At 37.1% G+C, this 16,874-nt stretch overlaps 1 protein-coding gene across 2 annotated transcripts in view; it reads left to right on the top strand.

Moving 5' to 3' along the window:
• The window catches only part of pard6a (par-6 family cell polarity regulator alpha), a 60,142-nt gene extending 44,330 nt beyond the window's left edge, over positions 1-15,812 (top strand). The window contains exon 6 of one of the 2 annotated variants that reach the window (XM_047392732.1): positions 12,601-15,812. In XM_047392732.1, coding sequence (XP_047248688.1) covers positions 12,601-12,898 — 298 coding nt within the window. In that variant the 3' untranslated portion in view covers positions 12,899-15,812. Of the gene's footprint in view, positions 1-12,597 lie in introns of both variants that reach the window. The other variant, XM_047392726.1, reaches the window with a different exon arrangement.
• The last annotated feature ends 1,062 nt before the right edge of the window (positions 15,813-16,874 follow it).

The following is a 16,874-nucleotide window of genomic DNA, read 5'->3' as shown; positions in this document are numbered from 1 at the left end:
CCCCCTGTTGAGACATTGTGAAACACGATGGCTCAAATATTGCTTCCATTTATAGGTTCTTTGGTAGGACAGGTTTATTATCTGGTCAAATATAGTTTTCATCTTTTAATGCAGCCCCATGTTTTTTCCACATTGCTATCTCCTGTAGTGAGCTTTGTTGTTGCATCTTTTCTAACACTATATCCATTGTCACCAATGCATATCCTGTTTGTGTCTTCTCCCTCTCATCTTTTTAGAGAAATCATTCACATAAACTATTTCGTGATCCTGCAAATCACTTCTAATTTTTTCTTTCTTCTTTTTTTTCCTAATTCTGCAGTATTAATGCTGAAACTGCATGGGAAACTCTTAAGGTTAAAAGGTGAAACAACACTATTGCAGCACTGCAACTGTCATTTTAGGCTGCAATTACAGCTCTCACATAATATGGTTACACACCGGCAACACTATCTAGTTTTGAAAAGAAATAGGCTATTATCTTCATTTTATCTCCATGTTGTTGAACCAGAACTGAAGTCATAAAAAGTCCCTTGCAATGTACCATCTGAACAAACGGTTTACTATAATCTGGTAATGCTAAAGCAGTACTGGAAACTAGAACTTGTTTTTATGTTAGTAAATGCTTCTTTAGCTTCTACACTCCATTTCAGTTCAGACGTCATTTTCAGCTCTTCCTCATACATTAATTTGTTTAATGGAGCTACTATTTCTGCATAATTTGGCACCCAGTTTCTACAATAATTAGTTAGTCCAAGGAAGGACATCATTTGCTTTTTTGTTACTGGTTTTGGAACTTGTAATATTGCAGTCTTTCTTTCTTCTACAATTGTGCGTCCCCCTGCGCTAAAATTATGACCTAAGTATTTAACCTCATTTTTACACAATTGAAGTTTCTTTTTACTGACTTCGTGTCCCTCTTCTGCTAAATGTTTTAACAATGCTATTGTATCATTTTTACAAATCTCCTCATCAGGAGAGGCTAGTAGCACATCATCAACATATAATCAACCCTGACTTCCTCCTGGAGGGTCAAACTTGGCCATACTTTCACTCATTACCTGAAAGTATATAGTTGGACTTTCACAGTAGGCTTGAGGTAGTCTGGTATAAGTATATCTTTGTCCCTCAAAGGTTAATGCAAACCAGAACTGCCTATCTTTCCTGTTGATGGAGCTTGTTTTTTTTAACTGGAAAAATGGGGGTGTTACATGGTGAATCCTCACATTTCATTATCACCCCTGCAGTTATTAAATCCTTTATTACTGGTTTTATTCCTTCACGAGCATCATATTTCAAAGGGTATTGTTTTACTCTGGGCCTGTATTCTGTTTTTGCTCTAATCTGAACAGGTAATGCTCCTTTACTAAACCCACATCAGTAGGGTCTGTTGACCATAATTTATCAGGGACTTCAAAAAACTGTTCCTACTGTTCAGTAAGGAATATTTCTCATTATTGTTTTGTATGCAAATGTATCCCTTCCTGCACTGTCACTGTCCAAAATAATAATTTTCTAATTAATCCTGTGGATGCACTAGTTTCTGTATTCGTTGTTGTTGCAAACCAGTCTGTGACATCTTTTCCCCTCTGCACTATTCTTCCCATCCTGCCACTTGAGTTCTTTATCCTTGAATAAAGATATTTGTGGAGGTGACCACATGTTGCAGAGCTTCCTAGTGTCTTCCTCTACTTCCACTACTTCAGCAACTGACGTACTCTTCCTTTCTGTATAAACATAAGTTACCATGACTTTTATAGGGGTTACTTTATTTAATACTTCTTCATAAATTTTATCTTGTACAGGAGTATTTTTATACCACATGGTAATATGTAGATCATCTGGTGTCATTTGATCTTGTAGTTGAGTAATGACATTTCTTCCTTCTGTTAGTAAAGCTGTCCCTACATCTAGGGGTGGCTTATTCAGAACATCCAGTTAATAGTGGTAATAAGGTGGTCCTACTCCTTTTTAACATCAACACCCTGATGTTATTTGTCTGTAATCTCCTCTGCTCACTCCTCTCTGACCCCTGCGGTTTTTTGTCCTCTACCTCTAAATGTTTCTCTTCCTCTGTTGTTTTAATAATAAATCTGCTCTTCTTCTTCTTCTTCTTGCTGAAAAAAGGTGTTGCCTATTTAATTATTTATTTTTTTATTTACTTCCTTTTGTTTTTTTGTTTTTTTATCCTTCATAACTTTTCCTGCATGGAGGGCATGATTTACATAGTCTTCTAGATTTGCTGTGGGGAACCCTATAAAATATCTCCTTACCCAGGTATTAATTGCATCCCTGGAACCAGCATGTAGTGCATTTTTTTAACTGCTGTCAATAAGCTCCTTGCTCATCTTCTTGTAGACCACTATGTATTTTAAACACTTTTGTCAGTCTAATCCTATATTCTTCAAAAGGTTGTTCCTCTTTTTGTTTCACTCTGGCTATTAAAAAGAGTAAAATATTTTCTAAGGTTACACAGAAAAAAAAACCATGTCATGCCATGAACCTCCGTGACACGCTGTATCAACAGCCTTCAGCGTCTCAAAACAATAATAATAAAAAATAAACACAAATAAAACATACATGAGGTACAGCCATGGTGGGGATGGATTTATTCACCAAAGGGACTCATTTTAGCCCATCTTATCCTGTCGAACCTCATCAGATCTTTGGTACAAAACAAAAACTTTCCACCTACTCTTTTACTCCCTTTCTTCTGTCCTGCTATTCCACTTTGCAAGTCTATCAAAAATTACTTCTTAGCCCTCTGACCTTTTCTGCTTTCCACAAAAATGTCCATTCTTGTCTCCTGCATCACATTTCTCTCTTTTTAGTTATTTTTAAGCAATAATCTACATCCTCATAACCTTCTTTGTCCATTTTTCTTAAATCACGTTTACTTTTAATGTACTTTTAATTATTGCATCCTATAGATCACCTAATTTTTTAGAGTTTAAACGACCATCATAATGATATGTGGTTATCCATTTATCTAAATATTTTAATTTTAATATTTTAATTTGATCCTGTGCTTCCATAAATTTCCAATCTTTACATTATTATTCATTTTAGTGTATTTAAATCACCCTTTTCCCATTTCTTTTATTTAAATTTGGTCCAGCATATAAATACCTAGGGTATTCTAAATACTGGATTATTCTGCTCAGTAGGGTGACAGAAAAATCTCCTTTTGTGGTAATTCTCACTTCAACTCTTTCGAGTGGAGAATTCTTGCCTTTGCATCCACAAAAGTTAGTCACTTACAATCCCACCGCTTTGGTATGAGGCAAAACCTAGTGGTTTAAATCCTCCATTTATTTCTCACATGCACACATTTAAATCGCGGACTTTTCTTAGTTTTTTTTTTTTTTTTTTTTTAAATACTCACAGAATCACGGATCACGGAATTTTCAGTATTTTTACTAATACTTCAAGCAGAACTCCGGCGCATTGCTGTTAACCTCGGAATTTTTAGTATTTTCCCCAATACTTTAAGCAGAACTCCGGCGCACTCTGTTCACCTCGGAATTTTCAGTATTTTCCCCAATACTTTAAGCAGAACTCCGGCGCACTGCTGTTAACCTCGGAATTTTCAGTATTTTCCCCAATACTTTAAGCAGAACTCCGGCGCACTGCTGTTAACCTCGGAATTTTCAGTATTTTCCCCAATACTTTAAGCAGAACTCCGGCGCACTGTTGTTAACCTCGGAATTTTCAGTATTGTCACTAATACTTTAAGCAGAACTCCGGCGCACTGCTGTTACCCTCAGAATTTTCAGTATTTTCACTAATACTTTAAGCAAAACTCCGGCGCACTGCTGTTACCCTCGGAATTTTCAGTATTTTCCCCAATACTTTAAGCAGGACTCCGGCGCACTGCTGTTACCTGTTAGTGCCTAGGTTTACAGGGTTTGTTTCTTATTTCACGCAATGACCCCCAGTCATTCGTCACACTTTTGTTTTAAATCCAGATTCAACTCGCCACTTTGTCCTCTCCTCTCTCTCAGAGTTCCGTCAGCCGTCAGATCCCAGCGGGCGGGCCGAAATCCAGTCCCGCAAAGGGTCTGTGTTTCTTCCTGATGAAAACAGCTGTGCGCACGGTCTTTTCCTGGAGTCTACCGACCCGCTGGAATCATCAGGCGTAGTTGGAATCCGGCTCGAAGGACCAAATTAATGTCAGGTTTAACCAACCTAACAATACTTATAACAACACAAAAAGAAAAGAGAGACAAAGTATTAGGTACTTTTACTCGCTTTGCGAGGAGAAACGGTCAAGATATGCTCTGTTACAGATCTCGCACCGCTCTGAAGCCTATCCGACCGCTTCCTCTTTTTATTGTCTTTCGGGGGTCCCTAGTTTACAAAAACATTGTTCTCTAAAGGATGGGGGAAAACAACAACTGCATCGTAAACAGGTCATAAACAGCTTTATCTTTTAACAACAAATTTCCCACAGTCTCCTCCAACTTGTAGGGTCAGTTGTGCCTTTTGTTGAGTGTAATCAGCCTTCATCTTTATGACCTCCTCAACTGGACTGCTTCCTTCTCTGCTAGTTCAGCACCATTTATGACCTTTGCCTGCAGACAAACTCACACATCCTTTACTCACACAAACATCATGAAAGGTTATGAGATCAAATAGTCAAGTTAAAGAATAGGAGAAAATATAAGACAAATCTATATTCAATTATTCCAACAAAAACGAAGAACAAAAAATGAAGGCTTTACATGTAGAGAGCATTAGGAAAAAAACTGTTGTAGAAAGAAAGATCTTGGGAGGAAATAAATCATTCCGTGGGGTGGTTTTGGGTATACCACTGGACGAAGATTTAGACAAAATAAAAAGAAACATTGCTGGTGCAAATGTGAACTTGTTGAAAATATGATCAAAAACTGTCAATGGAGAAAGAGTTGGAAGTCTGTCAGTTCTGATTGAATTTGCGCAAACAATCTTGACGGGAAACATAAAAATAGGATTCTTGAGCTTCCAAGTGAGACCATACATCCCTATACCACTTCACTATTACAAATGCCAGAAATATGGATATAGAGCAGCAGTTTGCAAAGGAAAGCAGGGGTATGCAAAGTGTGGAGAAGACCATAAGATAGAAGACTGTAAATAAGTGCAAGAAAAATTTAACAGGGACCCAATGAAGGGAAGCTAAAATAGGAGAAATATGATCTCTCTTTTTAATTTTCATCAGAACTCTTGCTGCAGCATTCTGAATCAGCTGAAGGCTTTTAACTGCATTTTGTGGACATCCTGATAGTAAAGAATTACAATAGTCCAGCCTTGAAGTAACAAATACATGGACTAGTTTTTCAGCGTCACTCCCGGATAAGATATTTCTAATTTTGGCAATGTTCCGGAGGTGAAAGAAGGAAATCCTAGAAACCTGTTTAATATAGTATTTAAATGACATGTCCTGGTCAAAAACAACACCAAGGTTTTTAACTTTATCACCAGAGGTCAATTTAATGCCATCCAGGTTAAGTGATTGACTAAGCAGTTTCTTTTTTAAAGACTCCGGTCCAAAGATGACAACTTCTGTCTTGTCTGAATTTAGAAGCAAAACATTTAAAGTCATCCAAGTTTTTATATCTTCAAGACATGCTTGTAGTCTATCTAACTGGTTGGGCTCATCTGGATTTATGGATAAGTAAAGCTGAGTATCATCAGCGTAACAGTGAAAATCTATCCCATGCTGCCTGATAATTTGACCTATTGGAAGCATATATATAGTAAAGAGAATTGGCCCAAGTACTGAACCCTGTGGTACTCCACAATTAACCCTGGAATTTAAAGATGATTTATCATTTATATGAACAAACTGGAATCTGTCAGACAGATAAGATTTAAACCAGCCTAGAGCTGTGCCCCTGATCCCTACAGCATATTCCAGCCTTTTTAAGAGAATATTATGGTCGACTGTATCAAATGCAGCACTGAGATCTAACAGAACCAGTACAGACACAAGTCCATTATCTGAGGCCATAAGAATTTCATTAGTGACTTTCAGCAGAGCTGTTTCAGTACTATGATGAGCTCTGAAACCTGACTGAAACTCTTCAAACAGGTCATTGCTGTGTAAATGCTCACACATTTGATTAGAAGATATGGAGTATATAGTTGTTGAAATTTGGGAAAAAGAAGGAAAATGTGAGATAATTGATTTTTATAACCCATGTAAAACTTTATCAATGGAGTTGGACTAAGTTAGAGGAGTTGTTGGAATATCTGGAGGAAAAAGTAATATGGTGTGGGGACTTGCTAATGCTAATAGCACAATATGGGGACAGTGTAATGATAAAAACGGAGAAGTTATAGAAGAAGTGACAGAAACAAAAAATGTGTGTGTCTTAATGACGGAATGGGTACAAGAATTAATGTCAGAACAAAGTCAGCAATTTATTTAACCTTGGTATCAAGTTGATTAGCTGGTATACAGGTCCTTCTCAAAATATTAGCATATTGTGATAAAGTTCATTATTTTTCCATAATGTCATGATGAAAATTTAACATTAATATATTTTAGATTAATTGCACACTAACTGAAATATTTCAGGTCTTTTATTGTCTTAATACGGATGATTTTGGCATACAGCTCATGAAAACCCAAAATTCCTATCTCACAAAATTAGCATATCATTAAAAGGGTCTCTAAACGAGCTATGAACCTAATCATCTAAATCAACGAGTTAACTCTAAACACCTGCAAAAGATTCCTGAGGCCTTTAAAACTCCCAGCCTGGTTCATCACTCAAAACCCCAATCATGGGTAAGACTGCCGACCTGACTGCTGTCCAGAAGGCCACTATTGACACCCTCAAGCAAGAGGGTTAGACACAGAAAGAAATTTCTGAACGAATAGGCTGTTCCCAGAGTGCTGTATCAAGGCACCTCAGTGGGAAGTCTGTGGGAAGGAAAAAGTGTGGCAGAAAACGCTGCACAACGAGAAGAGGTGACCGGACCCTGAGGAAGATTGTGGAGAAGGGCCGATTCCAGACCTTGGGGGACCTGCGGAAGCAGTGGACTGAGTCTGGAGTAGAAACATCCAGAGCCACCGTGCACAGGCGTGTGCAGGAAATGGGCTACAGGTGCCGCATTCCCCAGGTCAAGCCACTTTTGAACCAGACACAGCGGCAGAAGCGCCTGACCTGGGCTACAGAGAAGCAGCACTGGACTGTTGCTCAGTGGTCCAAAGTACTTTTTTCAGATGAAAGCAAATTCTGCATGTCATTCGGAAATCAAGGTGCCAGAGTCTGGAGGAAGACTGGGGAGAAGGAAATGCCAGAGGTCCAGTGTCAAGTACCCACAGTCAGTGATGGTCTGGGGTGCCGTGTCAGCTGCTGGTGTTGGGCTACAGGTGCCGCATTCCCCAGGTCAAGCCACTTTTGAACCAGAAACAGCGGCAGAAGCGCCTGACCTGAGCTACAGAGAAGCAGCACTGGACTGTTGCTCAGTGGTCCGAAGTACTTTTTTCAGATGAAAGCAAATTCTGCATGTCATTCGGAAATCAAGGTGCCAGAGTCTGGAGGAAGACTGGGGAGAAGGAAATGCCAAAATGCCAGAAGTCCAGTGTCAAGTACCCACAGTCAGTGATGGTCTGGGGTGCCGTGTCAGCTGCTGGTGTTGGTCCACTGTGTTTTATCAAGGGCAGGGTCAATGCAGCTAGCTATCAGGAGATTTTGGAGCACTTCATGCTTCCATCTGCTGAAAAGCTTTATGGAGATGAAGATTTCATTTTTCAGCACGACCTGGCACCTGCTCACAGTGCCAAAACCACTGGTGAATGGTTTACTGACAATGGTATCACTGTGCTCCATTGGCCTGCCAACTCTCCTGACCTGAACCCCATAGAGAATCTGTGGGATATTGTGAAGAGAACGTTGAGAGACTCAAGACCCAACACTCTGGATGAGCTAAAGGCCTCTATTGAAGCATCCTGGGCCTCCATACGACCTCAGCAGTGCCACAGGGTGATTGCCTCCATGCCACGCCGCATTGAAGCAGTCATTTCTGCAAAAGGATTCCCGACCAAGTATTGAGTGCATAAATGTACATGATTATTTGAAGGTTGACGTTTTTTGTATTCAAAACACTTTTCTTTTATTGGTCGGATGAAATATGCTAATTTTGTGAGATAGGAATTTTGGGTTTTCATGAGCTGTATGCCACAATCATCCGTATTAAGACAATAAAAGACCTGAGATATTTCAGTTAGTGTGCAATGAATCTAAAATATATGAATGTTAAATTTTCATCATGACATTATGGAACATAATGAACTTTATCACAATATGCTAACATTTTGAGAAGGACCTGTATGTGAGTGGGATATTGATAAAAACACATCTATAGGTAGTGATCATTATCCCATTAAGATTAGAACAAGATTAACATTAAATATGAAGAATATAAAAATAAATAAATGGAATTTTAATAAGGCAGACTGGATTACATTTCAATATTTGAGTGAAAAGAATCTAGAAAAAAATAGATGACTATGTATGTAAATAATGTGTTTGTATGTGTTTGTAAAACAATTATAGGAGCTGCAGAAAAGCTGCCGAAAATTCAGTTAAGAAAGGAGGAAGACAGTGTGATAAGAGAATGGTACCATAGTGGACCAGTGAATGTAGAGAAGTAATAAAGTTAAGAAATAAAGCAATTAAAGCACTTAAAAGAAACCCAGTGTTTCAGAACTGAAGCTGAAGAATTGAATATAAAAGGAAACAAGTAATGGTGAGGAAAATTATTAAGAATGCAAAAAGAGAATATTGGAGGAACTTTTGTAGTACAGTAGGGAGAGAAACAGACATTAATAAAATATGAAAAATAATAAGAATGAATGATATTAAGAATACATATATCCAATATTGAAAGTGGATAACACAACTATAATAAAAGATGAAGAAAAAGCTGAAAGACTAGCTAAAACATTTGGTAAAATTCATACTTCAAGTAACATTAGTGATGAGGGAAGGAAAGGGAGGGAAGCCATAAAACTGAAATACAAAGATTTACTACAGAAGACTAAAGAAACAAATAACTTAATAAATGAAATGTTTACAAAAGCTGAACTGAACTCTGTACTCAGGAACATAAAGAACACAGCACCTGGCAAAGATCAGACCTAGTACACAACGATTTAACATCTCAGTAAAATATCTAAAGACATCATATTAGAGCTTTATAAAAAAGTCTTGGAGAAGGGGGAGCTACCTCAGAGTCAATCATCAAACCAATTGCTAAACCAGGGAAAAGAATACAAAACTAGAAAATTATAAACCCATTTCATTAACATCAAATATATGCAAAATAATTGAAAAAATTATTAATAATGGATTAACATATTATTTGAATATCAACGGGTACATGACAAAGTTGCAAAGTGTTATGCTTAGAACATGAAAACAGAAGAGCACAAGTGAATAAAGAAAGTGTAGTTTCTGTATTCTTTGATATACAGTAAGTCCAATATCGTTCACTATGATAAACAACATATTTCCAGACATTGGAAAATAAATAGGTTGTTCACTTTTTGCTGATTATGGAGCTACATGGAAAAGGGGGAGAAATATAGAGATAACTGTAAAGTAAATACAGGAGATAAGAAGGATAGAGGAATGGGCATCTCGATGAGGATTCAAATTCTGAGTTGAGAAAAGAAAATTTATGGTATTTACATGGAAAAAAGTTAGAGGAAATAAAATTAGAACAAGTAAAAAGTATAAGTTTCTAGGAATATGGTTTGATGAGAAAATCCTATGGAATATAAATATTCAGAAAGTGATAGATAAATGTAAGAAAGTATTAAATATGAGATGTTTGGCTGGCAGTGACTGGGAAGCAGATAGGGAAGCGTTAAAACACATTTACACAGGATTGCTTTGATCAAATATAGAGTATTATATAGTATTATTTATGGTTCAGCAGCAAAGACACATCTGGAAAAATTAGACATTATACAACATCAAGAATTAATGTTTCCAACCTTTTATTGAATTAATTTGTACAGGTGCATTCAAAACAACCCCAACAACAGCACTTGAAGTAGAAATGAGAGAAATGCCGTTAGATGTAAGGAGAGCACAGTTAACAATAAATTAGTGGTTAAATTTACAAGGCAATAACCCGGATCATCCAACACGAGACATCTTGAAGCCACGCTGGGAAAAAGAAAAAAAAGTTACAAGAAGCTCTGCATGGATTATTAGAAAGATAACAGAAGAATTTCAAGTACAAAATATTGTAATAGGTCCGATACTCCCTCGAGCTGTTGTACCTCTCTGGATTTTACCTGAAGTAACAGTAGATATGTCATTAATGGAAAAAAGAAAAGAGCATGGATTAGATTCAAATGCAGTACAGGAATACATCAATAACTATTATCAATACCTTCAGATATATACAGATGCATCAAAAACAAATGATAAAATAAGAATAGCATTCATAGTACCGGAAATTCAAATAAAAGTAGGAAAACTAATCACAAATGATTTATCAGTATACACAGGAGAAATGTTAGCAATACTATTAGCAGTACAGTGGGTGGAAGACATAAAACCTTTAAAAATAATAATTTGTTCAGATTCAAGCTCAGTATTATTGAGATTAAAAAATAACCATTCAGACAGTATGCCTAAGAAGGAAACACAAAATCATACAGATTTTACAGTACATTTAAGTAAATCAGAGGCAAAGAGCATCATCAAAAATTGAAGGAAGAATGGCAGAAAAGACAGGATAGAGAAAGAAAAGGAAGATGGTTTTGTAGGATCAAAAAGGCAGTAGGAGAAATAAGAACTGTAAGAAGGAGCAAAAAGAAGGAAAGAATAATAACAAAATTAAGATTAGAATATACAGGACTTAACTATACACTTTTTAAAATATGTTAACATAATACAGGAAAATGTGACCACTGCAGGACAGATGAAACAATTGAACATTAGACAAGGATTAGACAAGTTTAGCTTAAAAGATACATTGCAAATGAACATAGGGAGCAAACATATGCAAATTATTATACGATTTCTAAAAAGAACAAAATTATTTATTAATAGAATTTAATTATATAAAGGATATTAATGCATGATGAACCACACTCCATACCAATGCACACCTTCAGATTTTTGCAAACCACCATTAAACTCCAGAAGAAGAACGCCAGTAGCTTCTCCAATGCTAACGCCAGCCTCTCCAATGCTAATGCCAACCTATCCAATGCTATTGCCAGCTTCTCCAATGCTGTTGCCAGCCTCTCCAGAGCTAACGCAAGTGAGTACTCTCTTTCTCATTGACCAGCGCCGACTGCTCAGTTACCGGTGCCGGCCTATCATTAATCAGATCAATAGCTGGCTGAATGACTATAGCCTCCTGCAACAAGGAAGTAGCCACCGCTGGGTGGGCAATAGTCTTAATTTTGGCACTGATACCACAACATACAGTTAGGACATTTTCCAGCTACATCCACACAGGAGCCAGTGGTGGCTTCAGTACCACCCCATGTACGGATCAGTGTTGTGGTGCCAGTAGGTTTGCTGAAGTAATTTCTTCTCCATGTGGTTCTATCAGCTATTGATGAATAACGGTTCTTGATGCAGTCTGAGGATTGAAACATCACTGATCTCCAGTTGATACTTGCTCCACTGTACTTTGGACTAAGGTTGTGCAGTTAATCAGATTTAATGTTCAGTTTTTATTTCATACCGATTAAAGGGGAACTCCTACCACCTGTGCCACAGGTGGTAGGAGTTCTTCCTGTAACCATTGGGTTTGAACCCCTGCTCTGCACATCTTAGTCATTGTGTCCTTGGGCAAGACACTTCACCTGACTTGCCTGCTGATGGTGGTCAGAGGGCTCGGTGGCGGCCTCACTTCTGGCAGTTTTGCTTCTGTCAGTGTGCCCCAGGGCAGCTGTGGCTACAATGTAGCTCGTCATTGTGTGAATGCGTGCATGAGTGGGTGAATGACTGATTGTAGTGTAAAGCGCATTAGGGTCTCTGGGGATTGGGCCAAAAATTTAAATAATTTTGCCATTTTCCATTTCATATTCTTGAATTTGTTTATGTGTGTAAGGGGTGTGGGTTTTTCTGAATAAAGTCTAGTTTTTTTCAACATTTGGAATTATGTTTGCTCCCACATCTGAAAGAACTGAAATGCTAACTTTTTTGTATTTTAGATTGCAAGTGTAACCTTCTATTTCAATCTTAATATCTTATCTACCTGTTCACAATGTTTTTGCACTCAATCATCTACAAGGACAAAAACAAATTTAATTCTGTTCAGTTCAATAATCTAGAAGGCTAACTAAACGTAATAAATCAAACTACTCAAGTTTATTTAAAATCCCTAATAGAGGGTGATGCCTGTGGGCAAGAATGATTTCTTGTAGCAGTCTGTTGTTTTATTACAGCCTCATGAAAAGATTGCTCAGGGTTGTCCATTATATTCTTCTTCTTGTCCATGTCAGATACATCCCCGGGACTGCAGAAACATCAGACTATTTCTGCAGATGACAGGAGTCTGTTGGAAGTTGGAAATTTCTTTAAACTAGAATTTTATGTAATCATTTTTCTACGTTGTGTGTTGTTACCACAGCAGCAGCGTCGCAGAGGGAGACAGTTATGAGGAAGATGACGATGGTGATGTCATTCTGGAGAATGACTGCCTGCCAGCCTATAAAGCCCATCCAATCACTAACAACAACACTCTAAACAAGGACTCACCTTGTAAAGGGCAACAGAGCTCGATCCCACAGAGTGTCTCAATGCCAAACAGCCTCGCCACATCCCTGAGTCACAGCTCCACCATGATGTCCCATCACAACGAGGGCTCCACCCACTCATTTGGCAGCAGCCAGGAGAGCATGAAAGAAGATGGCAACGTGATAACTCTGTGACACATGTAACCATGAGAATAACATCTGACTGTGGAACATTAAAGACAGGATGTAAAAATAATAGCTGATAAGAGATTCAGTGGCACCTTTTTTTTCAAAGGTTCTCCCTTCAGAACACAGACATTGTTGACAACAGACATTGTTCTGGGCCTCTGCCATAGTGGGCTTTCGGGAGAGCATGTATCAAAATGACAGGCTACATGGACCTGGAGATCTCTGTGAAGTTTAATTATCCGAGTCTGTAAGCAAAGAGTAATTATGAATTCTTTTATTATACTTAAGAAACTTTATGGAAATTATTTTAAAGATATTTTCAACTGCTGATTATGAACTAAGAACAGAAAAACTGTAAACAAAAAACTCTTTTACCACTTTGAATGTGACCTTAAGGGGAGTCAGCAACCTTTGTAAGACTTGCTGTTTTTATAATTTTTATGTTAACTCAGATCCGGACAAATCAAAGTTATTTTCTTAGGCTGTACAACTCGGTGTTTATAATTTTATGTCCTGTCATTTTATCCTATTGTTTTTTTTTTTTTAATGCTTAAAACATTACCACAGAACACATAAAGAAAGGGGCCAGTTCTGCTGTATTAATGTTTGAACAACAGTCTGTCATTCAGTCAGTCTGCATATATTATTGACCCAATTACCTGAATGAATTGTTTTTAAAGCAGGTTTCCTTGTAGAGGTTCTAAGTAGTCAGTATCTGACTTGCATGTGTTAACTCTTTTAACAGCCTCAGTCACAAGATTCAGCAGTGAATATGAGATTGGTTTAAAATAGAGCTGGCGTTGCTTTAATAATCTATTCATCATTTGTTATATTAGTCTAAAAATTTTAATTATACATTTTTCTCTAAAAAAACATGCGTTATATGAATATGATTAAAGTGCCACTTCCTGATTATGCATTTACAAATAAAAGAGGGAGTAGATAGAATGTCAGATATTAGGAGACGGAACTGAAAAATAACTAAATTAGGCATCAGAATATGTTTCCACTAAACCAGATATTTATTTATGAAAAGCTTAACTTTCAAATGACAAATAACTTTGTATGATGTAGAAGTCTTTCTGGTTTAAATTTGGCTATCTACTCAACTTAATATGATTTAGTTGGCTGTTTAAAGTCTACGCCGCCACAGAGTTGTTCAGGGAATATGTGTATTAACATTAAACATAGAAAAAAACAACAGACAGACAACCCGGCTAACTTTAAAGAGCAATTAGCTGTTTCAAAACGTAACGTGGCGATTTAGTTGCTATAATAACCCAAAAAAGCTTTAGTGTCCGAACTGCCATTAATTGTTGCCTAGCTTTAGGTATTTCCATCATTTAGACCACCACTTTAGGAGCCGTGTTTCTTTTGAAACTGTTATTGACCACTGACCGGAACCAGCTGACATACACAGAAGGAACACATGCACACACACACGGCTGCAGACTGCAGTCAAGAGACTATTGGCACACACAGTCATATAAAAGAAAAGACTTCTGATTTTTTTTATATTAAGAACATAACAGATTCATGAAAATTAATTTTGTTTAAACAGGAATGTTGACAGATATTATATTAGATATCGTCAGTTAAGTCGTGCAGACCTAGATTAAAGGTTTATCTAATAGTAGAATTAATCTTAATGACATTTTTCAGTTTAGAATTGTTTTAACGAAACTAAATTTGTGTGAGCCTCAACATGACTAAAATAGATATGTATAAATCTGTTTTATATAGATAAACCTTTTTTACCAAAGAAGTTTCCGTTCTTAACCAGGCTTGAGCCAGTTCCTTACTGGATCTGTAAATGACCCTGTTTTCTTTTTCAGCACTAGCGTACCACGTCAGCGCCCCATCATTATGTCCTTATAAACTTCTCATTCATTTATTGTTTCATACTCCCACTAATGACTGCTTTTGTGAAGGATCATAGTGCATGCAGACAATGTAAGCACACAACTATTATGTATGCCAGGAGCCCTGCAAACAGATCTTCTAATAATAGTACCTTAAGTGTTTTAAACCACAGGCAGTGACTGAAGGCTTCACAATCCTTTTCAGGTGACCTTACATTCGGTGCAACAGTTGCAAAATACAACTTTTAGAGCATGTATTATTAACACCACCTGAAAAAATTACCAACCACATTAAAGAATTTAGTTGAAACTAATGTGTATGGATTCAGGAGTAAATAATCAGCTGTGAGCGGGCGACTGAGCTACTTAAACTGTATGACGGGTGGTTTTATAAGAACCTGCAGATATTCAGACATTCAGCTTTTGTCATTCTGATGGTAATTCAACATTTTATTATCATTGAAGCCATGTCTTTACATTGTATATTAACAATTAATAACTAAATCAAACTGTGCAGTTTCAAACATGGAACTAACAACGTTTTAATTGGCTGCATTTCTCCTTGAGTCTGCCCCTTGCTTATCTCCGTTTTTCAATGCTAGAGCTGGAGGTTTTCTCTGTGGACACACAAAGAACTGGTGCTTAGTAAGCTCTAGCACGAGTTAAGCAATGGAGCTTGTTTCATTGAAAAGGCCCCTTAGAGAGTTACCTAATGTGAGTAAGATGTTGACGGCCCATAACCTCTCAAAAAAAATTAAAAACATCTGAATCTTCCCCTTGAATAAAAATCCACTCAGCATCACATAATCAATTTGTCTTATTATGTCACGTTTGGTTTCTCTTGCAGGTTTCCATCTAACTTGTGAAATCAGAGGAGCTGTCCCACAATATTTGATCGTTTGACATACAGCTAAATTGTACAAAGGCATGTGAACTTTGTTCCTCTGAGCCTTGCGTGATGCCTGTTTGCCTAAAGTACAACTAGTGTTTGCTGTTTTACTGTTTTCATACATTATTCAGAAATAAAATTCAATCCAGAATACAACTATAGAAATGCATTTTCCATGGAATTGTTTTGTGTTTTGTCTGCTGTACCTTCTGATAGTTGAGTGTTCGTATTTCACTCTCTAAGAAACTTGGGATTTTGAATGAGGCTGTTCTCAAATAAACCTGCAGTAGTGAACTAAATGTACTTAATGAAGCTCTTGCGGAAAGAAAGTAGAGAAGACCAGAAAAGAAAAGACCAAATAAAATGACAGTTAATGTAAAACTACAAGGGAGCATTCCATTTCTCAGATGGGGATATAAAATAGAACCAATAAAAAGGAATTTTAAAATTGAAATGTCATATACTGGTCATGGCCTTGTAAAGATTATTGATTAATAAATATTTATTATTATTATTAATCATAATAAAGAAATCATAATTCAGAAAAAATAATTTCTTAACCAAAATTATACTTACAAATAGAAATCAGAGATGTCTTCTGGTGTCCTGATTATGGGCTCAAAGTATTTAATACTATAGTATTAAATACTAATTAGTAATAATAATTAGTAAATTATTATTAAGAATTGATCATTATTAACCAAAACCAATAAATGTCACTGTTTATTCAACCGCTTCACCGAAGGGGGGGGGGGGACTTTGACCTTATCTTGGCAGATAAATCACTCTTGCTCAAAATAAACACAAACACTTTCTCTTTATCTATGTTAACAGCCCTGAAACACTGCTATTCTGATTCAACAACCTTCACCTAACTAACAAGCACTATTCTACACAAAGGGGATAAAAATGACCACCTAACAATAATAATAAAAGAAAATATATGCACATTGAGTGTCTATGAAGACCAAACCAGCAGTTTTATGGACAAAATGTCCAATTTGGGTTAACTTGGAAAGAGAAGCCCTCCTGTTCTGCTGATGTCTCAATTTTTTTGATCAGCTGGTAGAACGGTGAGGCCGCGCCCTTAGCCACTAGCAGCTGACTGCCCCAAATCTCAAACAAAGAGTCATAAAACTCTTAGGCAGGAACTCAGTGGGAAAACTCCAGTAATAAACTGGGACAAAGGCGTGGTCAGGCCACGGGGCTCAGACTGCAGCTGCTTTGAATG

This window comes from Girardinichthys multiradiatus, chromosome 2 (assembly GCF_021462225.1).
Source record: "Girardinichthys multiradiatus isolate DD_20200921_A chromosome 2, DD_fGirMul_XY1, whole genome shotgun sequence".
NCBI classification, from domain to species: Eukaryota; Metazoa; Chordata; class Actinopteri; order Cyprinodontiformes; family Goodeidae; genus Girardinichthys; species Girardinichthys multiradiatus.
The sequence above is the reverse complement of the archived record's forward strand: the minus strand, read 5'-3'. Positions and strand labels throughout refer to the sequence as shown.